Raw genomic sequence first — 16,173 nt, forward strand, 5'->3', positions numbered from 1 at the left:
ATCTCTGATCCTAGTGCAAAATCACATGGGTCAATCCAGGCTTTCCTCCTTGCTTGTCTGTTACTTTCCATCCAACGGTGAGAAGCCTGGCCCCACCGATGCCATCCAGCTACTAATTGTTCAATTCCACGTGCACAGTAGTAACAGAATTCCTAACCTGACTCTGATGGAAATACCGGTATCCACCAGGCTCTAGTGCTTCTGTGCGGTGGATTAGGACTTAGCCTTCGGACTCCACTCGTTTCCAAAGTCACTTAGGTCAAAACCTATTTCCCCACCTTCTTCAGCCCTGTGACTTCATAGATTCACTCTGATCTTAGGTTTCATCTATGCAGTGCGCATCGTTCCGTCCTTGAGTCTCTGACTTACAAATGACATTTATATTTATGTTCAATAAGCTTCACTCTTTCTGCTAATACTTTATATATTCCGACAAGTTCATAGTGCAATGCTTCCACCACTGCAATTTCATAAAGAGGAAAATCACTATCCTTAAATATTGGCCATGTTTCACTTATCAACCACCTTCTCCCTAATTCCTGCTAAATGCTCATCTGCTTGCTTTATATATAGACTTCCCTTTTCCCAAACATGAAATAGGTGAAATTCAACGTGTTCAGACCTATTTTTAAATTGGCAATGTGCATTTAGGATTCCCTCATGTCTTTTCATGGTATAATAGTTTAGTGTTTAAATTGCTGAATACAATTCCACAGCATGGATACATCACGCACTATCTACTAATTTATGGAAGAACATATTTGTTGCTTCCATTTTTTCTCAACTGTATATGAAGAGACCACAATGATTCATGGGCAGTCTATGATGGAGCTGTGAGTTTCAAGTCAGTTAGGTAAATATTAGGAGCCTGACTTCTGGGACCCTATATTAAGCTCTGTCCAGGTGGGTACGTGATGGCCCTGAGGACGGGCTCTGATGCACAGACAGCTCGGCTGTCCCAGTCATCGTGCGGAAAGGAAGTCAGAGCCCAAGCAACGTCCACACGAGGTGGACACAAGGCCCGGCCCTCAGACCTGGCTGAGCCCCCAGCCTGCAGTCAGGGTCACCCTCCCTAACACGTGAGTGTGCACCACAGGAGCAGGTCCTGCAGCTGAACGTGAGCCCCTCACTGTGACCCTGCTTGTGGCAGGGAGGGCTTCTCCTCCAGGCCGTCGCTAAGCAGAGACGGTGAACAAAATACAGAGCTCCTCTCAGTGTAAACTGGCAAGGGTTGTGGCAGGGTTTTCTGCGTCAGTCAACACCTGAAACGTTATTATTCATTTCCGGGTGCGACCCTATTTCACCGTTTCATATCTGGTAAATATATGGCACAGTTGGACTGGATGAGGGGACAAAGATCACACTGTAAGTGGAGATGCTGTGAAAGAGTGCAGATCCAAGTCCAGAGTCTAGGTCCTCCTCCCCATGACACAGGAGGATCTAAGAGCTCAGGCAGGAATCCTAGGCTGTCCCCGGTAAAAAGACACACCTGTGTGAATAGAGAGGTAATACTATGTAATCCACACTTTACAAGGACCACGCTGACACTGGTGAGGTAGTGAGTTAGGAGACATTGGGACACTATTACACCTTAACCACACTCTACCTTAAGGCATCCATTTCTAGTTTAATCTTGTAGTAATTTTTATTCCATTCAGAAGCCTATGTCAGGATTACTATTCTTATTCTTTTTTATTCTGTGAGCATTTCTCTCTCTCAAAGATTTAAATTTGTTCCTGTCTTACTTCTATAATTATCTGATATATTGTTGAGATTTGGATAATGTGCAACGTGTCCCATTTTGAGGTTGTTTTAAGAACATTAAATACGAAGCATTTTCTCAGCGTCTCATCTCTCTACATCTCCAAGATGAGTATCAGTTTTATTGTAACACCCAGAAACTGGAAACAATTCCAATATCACACATCAGCTTAATAAGTAAGGCAATCATGCTATGATCATTGTTTACCTGCAGCCTGTTATTAACACCAAGGGTTCTTGATACACACAAAAGCATGATAGTATTCACAACTATTTGTGCTGAGCACAATAGGCCTTAACAATAAAAATACGTATAATATGATCTCACTTTTATAAATTCTAGGGAATGAAAAGTAGTCTGAAGTAAAAAGGGAAGCTCAACGGTTATGTGGGGACGGGAAGGAAGGTAAGAAGGGACAGGAAGGAGGAAACCCAGAAACTACAGAAAATAATGAGAGGAAGTAATTTGTTCTCCCCTGACAATGCTGATGCCTACGTCACTATTTATCAGAGTGTTCATTCTGAGTATATGTGCTTTATTATATGTCAAGAACCACTTTAAAGTAATTACAAATAAAGAAATGCATGACTTGGGAGTGAAGGAGTGAAGGAAAGATACTGAAAGGTAAGAGACTCTTGAAAATACTTCTCATGAACCCTGAGCCTCTCCATATATTTCAGGTAAACACTAGAAGAGAGCAAAGTCATCACGATCTCATTACAGGAGGGGGATCTGCAAACCTCACCCAGCACGTCCAGCCTTGTCCTGGAATAGGTTCAGGGGAGCGGCCTGGCCCAGAGCACCAGTGCAGCTGCTGGACCTAACGCTCACCCCATGTTTCTCCTTGGACACTCCACACACCCTCCATTCCTCTGGGTGTACTTTACACCTGTAATATGAGGGTAACAGTGACAGCTACATCACAGGATGTGGGTGCATATGTAAAATGACATATGGGTCCTAAGTGTTTACTCTGGAAGAGTCACATAATGAAAGTTAAATTTCCCAAATGCTATCAACACCACAAAATCCAAGAGTCTCACACCTGCTCTGAGACCCTGCCCTTTCTGAGGACGTTCAATGACATAGGCTCTTATATACTAGAAGGTCATGCAAATAAGGACCTTCCTCTGCTGATATAAAGCAGCCCCAGCCCTGACCCTGCAGCTCTGGGAGAGGAGCTCCAGCCCGGGATTCCCAGGTGTTCCCAATCGGGGTTCAGGACAGAACACTCACCATGGAGTTTGGGCTGAGCTTGGTTGTCCTTGTGGCGATTTTACAAGGTAACTCATGGAGAGCAAGAGATACTGAGGATGTGAGTGATGGAAGCAGTGGATGTGTGACAGTCTCCTGACCAGGATGTCTCTGTGTTTGCAGGTGTCCAGTGTGAGGTGCAGCTGGTGGAGTCTGGGGGCGGCCTGGTGCAGCCAGGGGGGTCTCTGCGACTCTCCTGTGCAGCGTCTGGATTCACCTTCAGTAGCTATGCCATGTACTGGGTCCGCCAGGCTCCAGGGAAGGGGCTGGAGTGGGTCGCAGCTCTTCATAGTGATGGTGATAGCACATACTATGCAGACTCTGTGAAGGGCCGATTCACCATCTCCAGAGACAACTCCAAGAACACGCTCTACCTGCAAATGAACAGCCTGAGATCTGAGGACACGGCCGTGTATTACTGTGCGAAAGATACACAGTGAGGGGAAGTCAGTGTGAGCCCAGACACAAACCTCCTTGCAGGAAGACAGGAGGGGCGATGCAGGGGGCACTCACGACATAGAACTCTATTTTTCAGCCCCAGGAGCAGGTGCAGATGGTAGTTAAGCGCTGCTTTCCTCTAAGAGTCTGGTGTTTCCTCTCCATAAAGCAGTTTTCCCTGGGGAACCTCTCTGTACTCATCCATGGTTCTTTACTTACACATTCAGTCTCTGAATTAGAAACACTTTTCAAAATAGGGGGGACATTGTCCTATATGAAAGTCAGAGACTCAAAGTTAGATATTCAGGGTATCCCTCGTCTAAATCTTGTCTAAATTGACCCGTCTCGAAACTGTCACAGTGGATGTATAAAGAGTTGAACATATTCTTCGTTCCTCATTGTGCAATCTGAGCCCTGCCCTACTGGTAGACCAGCTGTCCCTGCCAGGATGCTGGCTCTTGACCTGCCTGCTCACCTCGTGCATGAGAAGCATAAATGAGCTGAGCAGCCCCGGATCCTCAGTGGGTCGCTGGGAACGATTCCCATTAGAGGGGACTTGGGGGGGGATTCTACATGTGCTCCTTGCTTCCAGGCCCAATAGAATCCCTCTAGGCTTAGATACTACCTGCATCCTGTTCTACTGTGCAGTTTATTTTATGTCAAATATTCATCATCAAAGCTATTGCCAATAGACAAGTAGTTGGTAGGGAAAGGTTGTAGTCAGGTGGATAATAACATGAATTTTCAGAAACTGCTGAAAACCAGTCTATGCTCCTTTCCTCACCTCAGCTTCTCAGGGGAAAACTAGAGCGCAGGAAAATCACACAGGTTCTCATTCCATGAAGGGTCCTGCAGCCTCGCAGGCAGGCCCACCTCTGGCCAGGAACCCCTGCAGGGGTGGCCAAGTCCAGGGTGAGAAGCCTAGGCCTCGACAGGAGAGCTCACTCTGTCCTGATGTCCTCTCCAGCGCATCACCTAACAAATCCAGGAGGCAGTTTAGCTTCACATCTGTGAGATTCAGGTAAAATGCCACCTACACCACACGCTTGGTGTGTAAATGGAGAAACAAAATAATAAAAGAGGCACTGAGTATTGGGGCCAGGGTAGGCCACCCCAAAGTGCACCTAAGTTTTATATTGATTGCTGTGAATTAAAGTGACTTAAGAAAGAGCCAAGGCAGAGGGACACTCTGACCTTCCTTTCTGTCCCCCTGAAGCAAGAAATGAATCTCTCATGTGAAAGGTGCTCTCCCTGCATCTGGAGATAGAAGGACACCCTCATCACCAGAGATGGGAATTCGGGCCTGGAAGTCTCTATGAACAAACCATGTTCCATCTTTAATGCACTACCCCGCACCCCGAACTCTGCTTAGGTTCTACTAATTGAGCACCAAAAACATACATTACTTTGTCCTGTCAATTCCTCTGAAATATTGGCTCTTTCTCTAAATATATAAAAGCTGTCTGCCTTGGTCACTTCCAGATCCATTTCTGTGACACATCCATGCACATGGTTAAAAGTTATTTTTTATCCTGTCAATCTGTTTTTGTCGGTTTCATTATTAGTACAGCCCCAAGAATTCAAGAGCGGCAGAGGAGGAGTTTTCCGTCCTGACAAAGCCAAGCTGTCTTCTCCTCAGCCTCACTCTGTACGACGTCTTAGGAACCTGAGTGGTCAAGGGCCACTTTCACACTCCTGACATCATCTTGCCAGTTTCGTTCTTCTGGCATCTCTGCTCTGCATTTCCATCGCACCCTTGGATATTTCTTCCACATCGGTGTCATGTTTCAGTGTCCACTGTGTGGATGGACACTGTTTACTAGTCATTCACTTATGAAAGGACATGTTGGCTGTTTCCAAATTTCGACAAATATGAATAAAGCTAAGTAAACATCGTGTGTTGGGTTTTCTCTGGATTAAGTCTTACTTTCTTTCCGATACATATGAAGGAGCACTATTGCTGAAACATAGAGAAGAGTTCGTTTATTTCACAAGCAGCCCCCAGAGTGTCTCCCCGGAGCAGCCGGGTCCGCATCCGCACCCGCGGTGTATGGACCCCCTGCTGCTCCGAGCCTCCCCGTGTTTAAGGTCCTCAGAGTCCTCATTTCCCCCACGCTGGTAAGTTTGAAATGATATGTACTTGTTCTGATTGGCATTTCCCTGTGACATAAGTGCTCCCATAGCCTTATTTGCAAACTGATTGTCTTTTTGATGAGGTGTCTGTTAAGGATTTTGGCCCATTTTTTAAATAGTTTTCTTTGTTTTTTATCATTGAGTTTAAGACTTCTTGGTACATTTTAGATAACAATCAGATATATTAGATATGTCTCTTGCAAATACTTTCTTCCCGTCTCTAACTTGCCTTTGGGTAAACCTTAAATGTGTTTTTATGCTTCTCAATTATTAGTTGTTGTGTTTCTGTTTCAATAAAAGTGAAGTTAAATGAACTTTTTCACTGCCTAAACCATGGGGAACTTTATGTGGGAACATGTCACAGTACACTCAAAGGCCTCTTTCAGATACTACAAGGATGAGATGGGTAAACAGAGGGCAGATTTCTTCAGAGATGCTCTTCTGGAAAAACAGAAATGTACCAACAAACCCTCCCTCCTGTTCTGCTGGGGAGAACTGGGCTGCATGTCCACAGAGACACAGATCCTTGATGAGAGAGTGAGATTTCATCAGTTAGAATGACCATATTCTAACCCTGACTTTTGCCTGGACGGATGTGAAGCTGTGAATGATTGTTACTTGAATGATTCTATGGTTTTAGCCATAGCTGAAAACAAAAGAACTATTTTTGAAGTATTATGAGTTTTAATTTATGTTGCTCTAGAGCAGAAATAGATAATTTCAATTTCAGTAACACATTTCCATAGCTTTTTGACTTATAACTATTAAAATTTAGGCACCAATTTGTTTCATAATAAATGAATTTCATCTACATTCCTCGTATTTGAAGCTGGATTCCAAGTGGAGCTATCGGATGAACTGTGAGGACATTGAATCCCTGTATGTTCAGTAACATCTAAGGCAACTAATCTTTTTTTTTTTTTTAACATCTTTATTTGAGTATAACTGTTTTACAATAGTGTGTTAGTTTCTCTTTTACAACAAAGTGAATCAGTTATACATATACATATGTTCCCATAACTCTTCCTTCTTTTGTCACCCTCCCTCCCACCCTCCCTATCCCACCCCTCTAGGTGGTCACTAAGTACAGAGGTGAACTCCCTGTGCTATGCTGTAGCTTCCCACTAGCTATCTAATTTACATTTGGTAGTGTGTATATGTCCCTGCCACTCTCTCACATCGTCACAGCTTACCCTTCCCCCTCCCCATATCCTCAAGTCCATGCTCTAGTAGGTCTGTGTTTTATTCCCATCCTACCACTAATCTCTTCATGACATTTTTTTTTTTTTAGATTCCATATATATGTGTTAGCATACGGTATTTGTTTTTGTCCTTCTGACTTACTTCACTCTGTATGACAGATTCCAGGTCTATCCACCTCATTACAAATAACTCAGTTTCATTTCTTTTTATGGCTGAGTAATATTCCATTGTATATATGTGCCACATCTTCCTTATCCATTCATCTGTTGATGGACACTTAGGTTGCTTCCATGTCCTGGCTATCGTAAATAGAGCTGCAATAAACATTTTGGTACATGACTCTTTTTGAATTATGGTTTTCTCAGGGTATATGCCCAGTAGTGGGATTGCTGGGTCATATGGTAGTTCTATTTGTAGTTTTTTAAGGAACCTCCATACTGTTCTCCAGAACTAAATAGACATTTCTCCAAAGAAGATATACAGATTGCCAACAAACACATGAAAGAATGCTCAACATCATTAATCATTAGAGAAATGCAAATCAAAACTACAATGAGATATCATCTCACACCAGTCAGATTGGCCATCATCAAAAACTCTAGAAACAATAAATGCTGGAGAGGGTGTGGAGAAAAGGGAACACTCTTGCACTGCTGGTGGGAATGTAAAATGATACAGGCAACTAATCTAATATCACCTGGGCACACTGCTGGTTTTTTCATGTATACTTCATGCTTCTTCTTTTCTCAGTAATTCCAAAAGACACCCTAAATATGCTCAACCATCCGGCCTCAATGTTCCTGAAGTCCACACCCCATTTTGAGCTTATGCTCTGGAGCATTCATAAGGGGAATTACAGAGATCATTTGATGGACCTGTCCACGTGGTTAACATGAAGCTCACCAACATGTGCTCTTCTCCCTCCCATCACACAGGTGGGCCCTCTTGGTGTGACCAACACTAGTAACCTGCAAAACAATATGACTTAAAATTCACCACTTTTTTTTACCATCCTGCTTGGTTTTCTCTAATGGATATTCCCTCCAGCATTATAATAAGATCTAGTCTCCAGACACAAATGCCTCCAATGATCTCCACAAAGGACAAAATTAATGTTTTTAGTGCTGGTGACCTAACATATTTTGCCTAGGGGTAAATAGACCTTAACAACACATCCCCACCCACTGAAACATAAAGACGCCGGTTATAATTCCTTCAATGTGAATATGAATTTGTATGGGTCTCCTCCAGTCCACCAGCTCATGAAGGGCAGGTCAGATGCTAGTGCATCTGTTCAAATGCAGGCCCTGCTTCCACCTGCTGAATAATGGGCTCACCTGGTTCTAGGTGTTGGATGCCATCCTTCCCCTCCCCTGTCGCTCAGCATATCAGCTCACGTTTCAGGTCCTGACAACAGGGTCCAGACTTTTCCTCTGATTCTTGCCCAGCTTGCTTTAGTTGACTCTTATTATCTACATTCAGGCATATTGATTCTTTATTATTTAATTTTCATTACTGATATTAGTGAAAAAGCTAGAAGCAATATGATATATTTTGAACTATATTCATAAAATAGGTTGGAGGAAAGAGCTTTTCATAAATAGCACGTCCTACGTCAGTCAGTGTACAGGTGAGATCACTGGGCTGAGGGAGAGCTGACCTGCCCCAGACCCACAGGTGTGACCTCTCAGTCCGGGATGGAGCCAGTGCTACATGTACAAGGGTGTCAGTCTGCGATGGGGACTCACATTGTTCTTTCTGGTTCCCAGGAGAGATCACATCACTGGTGACACTGATGTCAACATTCCACGCCCCTGGAAAACCCACTATAAATGTCAGACATGCCGTTACCGTCGTGATCCTCAACTTACATCCTTGCAGACTGAAATGCAGATGGTGAAGCCACATCCTGAGCGCCCACAGGGAGATGGGATGGAGCTGTGCTCTGCTCTCCAGCACCATTTATTTAGACGACCTCAGGCACAGTTGCAGGACTCAGTGAAACAGGGACCCTGGAAAGCTGCTCTCAGATGAAGTTTTTAAGGGAACCTGCTTCCTGGGGTGGGGGCTTTCCTCTGACCATGACGCCCTCATACTCTGCAAGCCATTCACTGTGAAGGTTTCCTTCCAAGATTCATGCAGGTTCACTCACACAGTGTGGTGCAAACTGTGTTCACTGAGTTCCGGTGTCACTGGCAGTGACACAGAGAGTAAGAAATAAACACTTCTAGAAGGTGTGAGCCCACGTACTGTGACCAGGACACCTGCTCAGCATATTGGTTTCCAGAAGAGCTTCCCGTAGCTGTGTGTTCTTAGTCCTTGGTAGCCTTGGGACTCCTCAATGTCCACCTGCAAGGAGGGGGTCCTGCGGTTCACGACGTTCTTGCAGATACTCAGTTGTGCGTTGAAAAAAAGCGGGACAGGCTACTGGCTAAGTCAGCAGCTCTGAGAAAGATGAACATCTCAACAGAAATGACTACCTTGTCCATTAACTAAACTTTGTGGTTACTTGTTATGAACAAATCCTCCTCCAGAGCAAATCTTGACATTATTTAAGCTGTTTCAGGTGAAGACTTGGTCACCCAAATTAAGTCAGACACTACCTCTCTTGTGAATTTGGTAAACAGTGAATTTTACTCAATTTTACAGAATCATTTTTTCAAAGTGATTATTACATGAATGTTTTGTCTCCAATATATGAATATCCAGTAGATAAGCAAGAGCTAATGCAGAAAGCAAAAAGTGAGTCGATGTCTGACAATTTGTAGGTCCCTGAATGTGAGGGTATTTGATAAGTGAAGATGTTTGCCTCCATGAGATTCAAGTCTATTCCCAAAATCTACAACTGATCCTTGACCACATCTAATTACCTGACCAGCTAATCAGCTTCATTTCATTCCTGGACAAAGAGACGTCCAGGCATGGAGAGGGGATCCAGGTGGGGGCTGAGTTTCTGAGGGCACAGTCAGCAACCACCTCACAGGGGGAGCCCCAGAACCTGGGACCTCCCTTCACTACTTTCTGCTGTTTATACAAAGGTCCCTCCCATATGCAAAGATCCACCTAGGTCACAGGTAAAAATACAGTACCAGTCCACTTAAATTCATTTTTCCTCTCCTGTTCAAAGAACGTTCTGGCCTTCATGAATCCCACCTGTAAGAAAATGAATGCACTGTGGTTCTTCCTCTTCCTGGTGTCAGCGCCCAGAGGTGAGTGTCTCGGGGTTTCAGAAATGAACACGTGAGGAAGCTGCACTTGAGCCCACGAGTCACCGTGGTTCTCTCTGTCCACAGGTGTCCTGTCCCAGGTGCAGCTGCAGGAGTCGGGACCCAGCCTGGTGACGCCCTCACAGACCCTCTCCCTCACCTGCACTGTCTCTGGAGACTCATTAACCAGCTATGATGTAGCCTGTGTCCGACAGCCTCCAGGAAAGGGGTTGGAGTGGCTTGCTGAGATCATTTATAAAGGAAACACGTATTATAACCCAACTCTTAAGTCCCGGCTCAGCATCACCAGGGACACGTCCAAGAGCCAAGTCTATTTATCACTGAGCAGCCTGACAACTGAAGACACAGCCATGTATTACTGGGCGACAGACACATTGAGGAGAAGTCAGTGCGACCGCAGACACGAACCTCCCTACACGGAGGCCTTTAACCAGCAGGGGGCGCACAGGACCCAACGGGTACAGCGCTGAGGCCTGGGGCAGGGGCAGATGGGGGCGGGGAGGGAATTCTTGTTAGAACCTGTGCTTTCCTCCTCCTGCCCAGGAGCTCCACCAGGGACCCTGTTCTGTATCCTAATGTTTCATTGCTGTGGATAATGTTGTGTCTAGAAAATTTTGTGTGCATGTACATATTTGCTGAATTTTTATTTTTATTATAGTTGTGTATATATATATTCATATGCACACAGACATATAGTACTCAAGAATTAAGGCTGTTTTTCATTTCTTTATTTTTCTTTTTCACAAAGGAGCTCAAAACAACCCTGGGGCTCACCATGATGTTCAATTTGAGCTGAAACATCTAAACTTCGTGAAACTTCTAAATATCCAGAGAATGCACGTGAGATTTTTAAACAGTATTAATTGTTGTTTTGCTTTTCTACATGTGGAAGGAAGAGACGCACCCTCCTGCTTTCAGGCAAGCTGCACAGTTTGAATTCTGCAGCAGGCAGTGTTATAGACTCTAATGCCAGAGCGCTCCAATACTGCACGTGCCATGACCCTCATTATTCACAGATTCCATATTGGCAAATTCACTTGCTTCTAGCTTTTGTGAGCACCCCAAAATCAATACTGTTATTTCGTGGTCATTCATGGACATTAGCAATGTGGCCTGTTGTTTGAATCACCCAACACACATGCACACACACACACACACACATGCACACACGCACACACATTCCCAGCTGAGGTTAGTCAAGGTGAGGCTCTCGTTTCTTGTTTCAACTCCCGTCATGTAATTAAGCACCTTCTGGGGTCACATTAGTGCCATGCTTTTCACATTTCTGGGATTCCTGGCAATTGTTTAAAGTAGTTCCAGGCATAGGGCTGAAGAACAGTCTAGTGTCCCTACACATAAAGGGCTGTGAGTGGACTTAGCAAAACTATACCTGAGAGATCAGCTTCATTCAGGCCTGAGTTATATGGCCATGGTGGTGAAAAGGATACTCATGTTTCCAATATAAAGCTCATCCAAAACCTGAAGACAAAACTCGCTGCTGCATATGGGATGCAGCCTCGGAAACTTGGCTAAATTCCAAATACAACATGGCAAGTGGGGGCTTATGGCCAAGAAGAGGGTGGGGTGGGGTGGATAGGAAATTATTAAGAGAAGAAATACAGGCTAAGGGGATTCTGGTTCCATAGACTCAAAAGGATTCTTGCTAAAGGGAGACCAGGGTGATCAGATACCGTTCGGTTCATAGGAGGTTTGATGGCTTCGATCAAATATTGAGGGTGATCAGAGTTCAAGGCTAGGAGATAGTCATTATTCTCACTTAGCGGGGCTCTTGACAAAACCTGGCCACGCAAATATAAACACAGAATCCCACTGGTCAAGACTAGTTGAGAACAGCATTACAAGGAGCCTGTTGGCTAAGGGGTGGTCAAGGGTCTGTGTCGCACTTAACAAGAGGCATAATGAACATACAAGTAAAGCAAGGATGCACACAGACTACAGAGAAAAGACCATCTGAGGATTCAGTGAGAAGAGGTCCATCTGCAAGCAAAGGAGAAAGGACTGAGAAGACCCAAACCTGCTGACACCGTGACCTTAGACTTCTAGCCTCCAGGCCTGAGAGGAATACATATCTGTTGTTTAATCCACCCAGTCTGTTATTCTTTAATGGCCACTCAGCCAACTAATACACCTATAATATAGACGCAGATAGACATATATGGAAATGTAAGTATCATATGGGAAAAGAAACATCACCCATTCTTCAGAGGTGACGTAAAGCTGTGTCCACCCTGGATCTCAGCCAGCACCCTCCTCCCGAGCCCTAGAGAAGGACCAGCCATGACCATCTTTACACGGAAACATGCTTCCCACCTGCACATCACGCCCAGGCTCAAGGGGAAAACACCGCACCTGTGCTACTCAGAGTCCGGGTTCTCATCTTCCCTGACATCACTCTCTGAAAGTCAGAGAGTCTCACACCTGCTCTGAGACCCTGCCCTTTCTGAGGACATTCAATGAGAAATCCTCTTATATACTAGAAGGTCATGCAAATAGGGTCCTTCCTCTGCTGATATAAAGCAGCCCCAGCCCTTACCCTGCAGCTCTGGGAGAGGAGCTCCGGCCCGGGATTCCCAGGTGTTCCCAATCAGGGTTCAGGACAGAACACTCACCATGGAGTTTGGGCTCAGCTTGGTGGTCCTTGTGGCGATTTTACAAGGTAATTCATGGAGAGCAAGAGATACTGAGGATGTGAGTGATGGAATGAGTGGATGTGTGACAGTCTCCTGACCAGGATGTCTCTGTGTTTGCAGGTGTCCAGTGTGAGGTGCAGCTGGTGGAGTCTGGGGGCGGCTTGGTGCAGCCAGGGGGGTCTCTGCGACTCTCCTGTGCAGCCTCTGGATTTACTTTTGATGATTATGCCATGTACTGGTTCCGCCAGGCTCCAGGGAAGAGGCTGGAGTGGGTCTCATCTATTAATTGGAATGGTGGTAACACAGGCTATGCAGACTCTGTGAAGGGCCGATTCACCATCTCCAGAGACAACTCCAAGAACACGCTCTACCTGCAAATGAACAGCCTGAGATCTGAGGACACGGCCGTGTATTACTGTGCGAGTGACACAGTGAGGGGAAGTCAGTGTGAGCCCAGACACAAACCTCCTTGCAGGGAGACAGGAGGGGCGATGCAGGGGGCACTCAGGACATACAACTGTGTGTTTCAGCCACAGGAGCAGGTGCAGATGGTAGTTAGTAGCTGCTTTCCTCTAAGAGTCTGGGGTTTCCTCTCCATATAGCAGTTTTCCCTGGGGAACCTCTCTCTACTCATCCATGGTTCTTTACTTACACATTCAGTCTCTGAATTAGAAAGACTTTTCGAAATAGGGGGGAAATTGTCATATATGAACGGCACAGCCTCAAAGTTAGATATTCAGGGTATCCCTCGTTTGAATCTTGTCTAAATAGACCCATCTCAAAACTGTTGCAGTGGATGTATAAAGAGTTGAACGTATTCTTCCTTCCTCCTTGTGCAGTCTGAGCCCTGCCCTACTGGTAGACCAGCTGTCCCTGCCAGAATGCTGACTCTTGACCTGCCTGCTCACCTCGTGCATGAGAAGCATAAATGAGCTGAGCAGCCCCGGATCCTCAGTAGGTCGCCGGGAACGATGCCAGTTAGAGGGGACTTGGGGGGGGTGGTATTTCTACATGTGCGCCTTGCTTCCAGGCCCAATAGAATACCTATAGGCTTAGATACTACCTGCATCCTGTTCTACTGTGCAGTTTATTTTATGTCAAATATTCATCATCAAAGCTATTATCAATAGACACATAAGTAGTTGGTAGGGAAAGTTTATAATCAGGTGGATAATAACGTGAATTTTCAGTAGCTGCTGAAAACAAATCTATTCTCCTTTCTTCACCACAGCATCTTCGGTGAACACTAAAATGCTGGAAAATCACACGGGTTCTCATTCCATGAAGAGTCCTGCAGCCTCGCAGGCAGGCCCACCTCTGACCAGGAACACTTGCAGAAGCAGCCAGGTCCACGGTGGAGAAGCCCAGGCCTCGAAAGGACATCGCACTGTGTCCTGATGTGTGGTCTCCAGCGTATCACCTGCCAGTTCCAGGCTGCAGTTTAGCTTCACATCTGTAAGATTCAAGTAAACTGATACCTACATCACATGCCTGGTTTGCATATGTAGAAACACAATAATAAACGAGGCCCTGAGTGTTGGGGCCCAGGATAGCCCGCCCCAAAATATGCCTCAAAGTAACTGAAGACAGAGCCAGTGCACAAGGACATTCTGACTTTCCTCCTTGTCACCCTGAAGCAAGAAATAAACCTCCCAAGTGAAAGGTGCTCTCCCTGTACCTGGAGGTGGAAATGAAATGGTCCTTTACCCCATACCCTCTGCCTACCTCTTTCCTGTGCAAAAAATTTAGCCTAAGAGTAAGTTTAATCAGAGAAGTGACAAAATCTAGAAAGAAAAAAAAACTGTCCAAGAAAATGAAATAATAATACTTTAGTCATTACGCAAATCAAGGACCTTAAGTTCCTCCTCAATGGTTATAAATAATATGCTTGTCCATGTCCCATGAGATGTCTTGTAGATACTGAAACTGCCACCAAGAAGAAGAGGTTAAGTGCATGATGACAAGGCTATAGCCATGACATAAGCTGCCACAATTCCAAGAACTGGTCCTGAAGAAATGGGAAGAAATGGACCCTGGAACTGAAGATGAACTCTACTGAAAACAGTCAAGATGAGGCTGATCAGACCACCACATGACCAATTTCAAGATGACTGTCAGAGTTGACTCTGCTATCTCTGCCTGTAGCCCCTCCTTCCGCCTATAAAAGCCCTTTCCCACCGATTCTCAGTGGGGGGTGGTCTTTGGAGAGAAGTCTGTCTCCCACCCCTGGTTGCACGCACCCAAAATAAAGCAAACTTACCTCTCCACCAACTCTGCCTCTTTATTGGCTTTTCAACACCAAGCAGCCGGACCCTGCTTTGCATTACAGAGGGACACTCTTATCACCAGGGATGGCGAATTCAGGCCTGGAAGTCTCTATGGACAACTCTGGTTCCTTCTTTAATGACTATGCCAGCCCAAACTCTGCTTAGGATCTCCACTAATTGAACACCAGGAGCATACATTTCCTCCTTCTACCAATTCCTCACAAATATTGGATCTTTGTCTAACAGTATAAAAGCTTTGGTCACTACTGGGTCCATTTCCACGGCACGTCCAGGCCGATGGTTAAAATGTTTCTCTTTTCTCCTGTTACTCCGTCTCTGTTAGTTTTATCATCAGTCCAGCCTCAGGAGCTCAAGAGCGGCAGAGGAGGAGATTTCCCCCCTGACGCATCCAAGTCGTCTTCTCCTCAGCCTCACTCTGTACGACGTCTTAGGAACCTCAGTCCCCACGGGCCACTTCCACACTCCTGACATCACCTTGCCAGCTGTGTTCTTCTGGCATCTCTACTTTGCATTTCCAGCTCACCCTTCGATACTTCTTCAAATCGGCGTGACGTTTCAGTGTCCATCGTGTGGATGGACACTGTGTGTTACTCCTTCCCTACGACAGGACATCTTGGTCCTTTCCACCCTTTGGCAAATATGCATCAAGCTAAGTAAGCATCGTGTGCAGGGTTTTCTCTGGACTAAAGTCTTAGTCTCTTTCTGATACATACGAAGGAGCTCTACTGCTGAAACATAGAGAAGAGTTCGTTTATTTCACAAGCAGCCCCCAGAATGTCCCCCAGGAGCAGCCGGGTCCGCATCCACACCCGCGGTGTATGGACCCCCTGCTGCTCCGAGCCTCCCCATGTTTAAGGTCCTCAGAGTCCTCATTTCCCCCACGCTGGTGAGGTTTCAGGGACATGTGCTTCTTCCGACTGGTATTTCCCTCTGACATATGTTCTCCCAGAGCCTGACTTGCAAACTGTTTTTCTTTTGGTCAGGTGTCTGTTAAAGGTTTTAGCCCATTTTTTAATACTTTTGTTTCATTCTTATTGTTGAGTTTAAGACTTCTTGGTATATATCAGATAACAATCAGATATATCAGATATGTCTTTTGCAAATATTTTGTGCCAATCTCTAGCTTGCCTTTGGGTAAATTTCAAATTTTTTTTTTAAGCTTCTCAATTGTTAGTTGTTGTGTTTCTATTACAATGAAATGGGAAGTTGAACTTTCA

General features: G+C 45.2%; 1 protein-coding gene and 2 gene segments (V, D, J or C); all 3 read left to right on the forward strand.

Moving 5' to 3' along the window:
* LOC131752097 (Ig mu chain C region membrane-bound form-like) overlaps window positions 1–16,173 on the forward strand; it is a 202,494-nt gene that overhangs the window by 84,256 nt on the left and 102,065 nt on the right.
* LOC131752098 (immunoglobulin gamma-1 heavy chain-like) overlaps window positions 1–16,173 on the forward strand; it is a 229,364-nt gene that overhangs the window by 42,809 nt on the left and 170,382 nt on the right. The gene's annotated exons all lie outside the window — the stretch shown is intronic.
* LOC131752009 (immunoglobulin heavy variable 3-20-like) lies at window positions 12,590–13,095 on the forward strand. The segment is given in 2 exon segments: window positions 12,590–12,694; window positions 12,789–13,095. Coding segments are annotated over 2 exon segments (353 nt in total).

The sequence above is a fragment of the Kogia breviceps genome, chromosome 3, assembly GCF_026419965.1.
Source record: "Kogia breviceps isolate mKogBre1 chromosome 3, mKogBre1 haplotype 1, whole genome shotgun sequence".
NCBI classification, from domain to species: Eukaryota; Metazoa; Chordata; class Mammalia; order Artiodactyla; family Physeteridae; genus Kogia; species Kogia breviceps.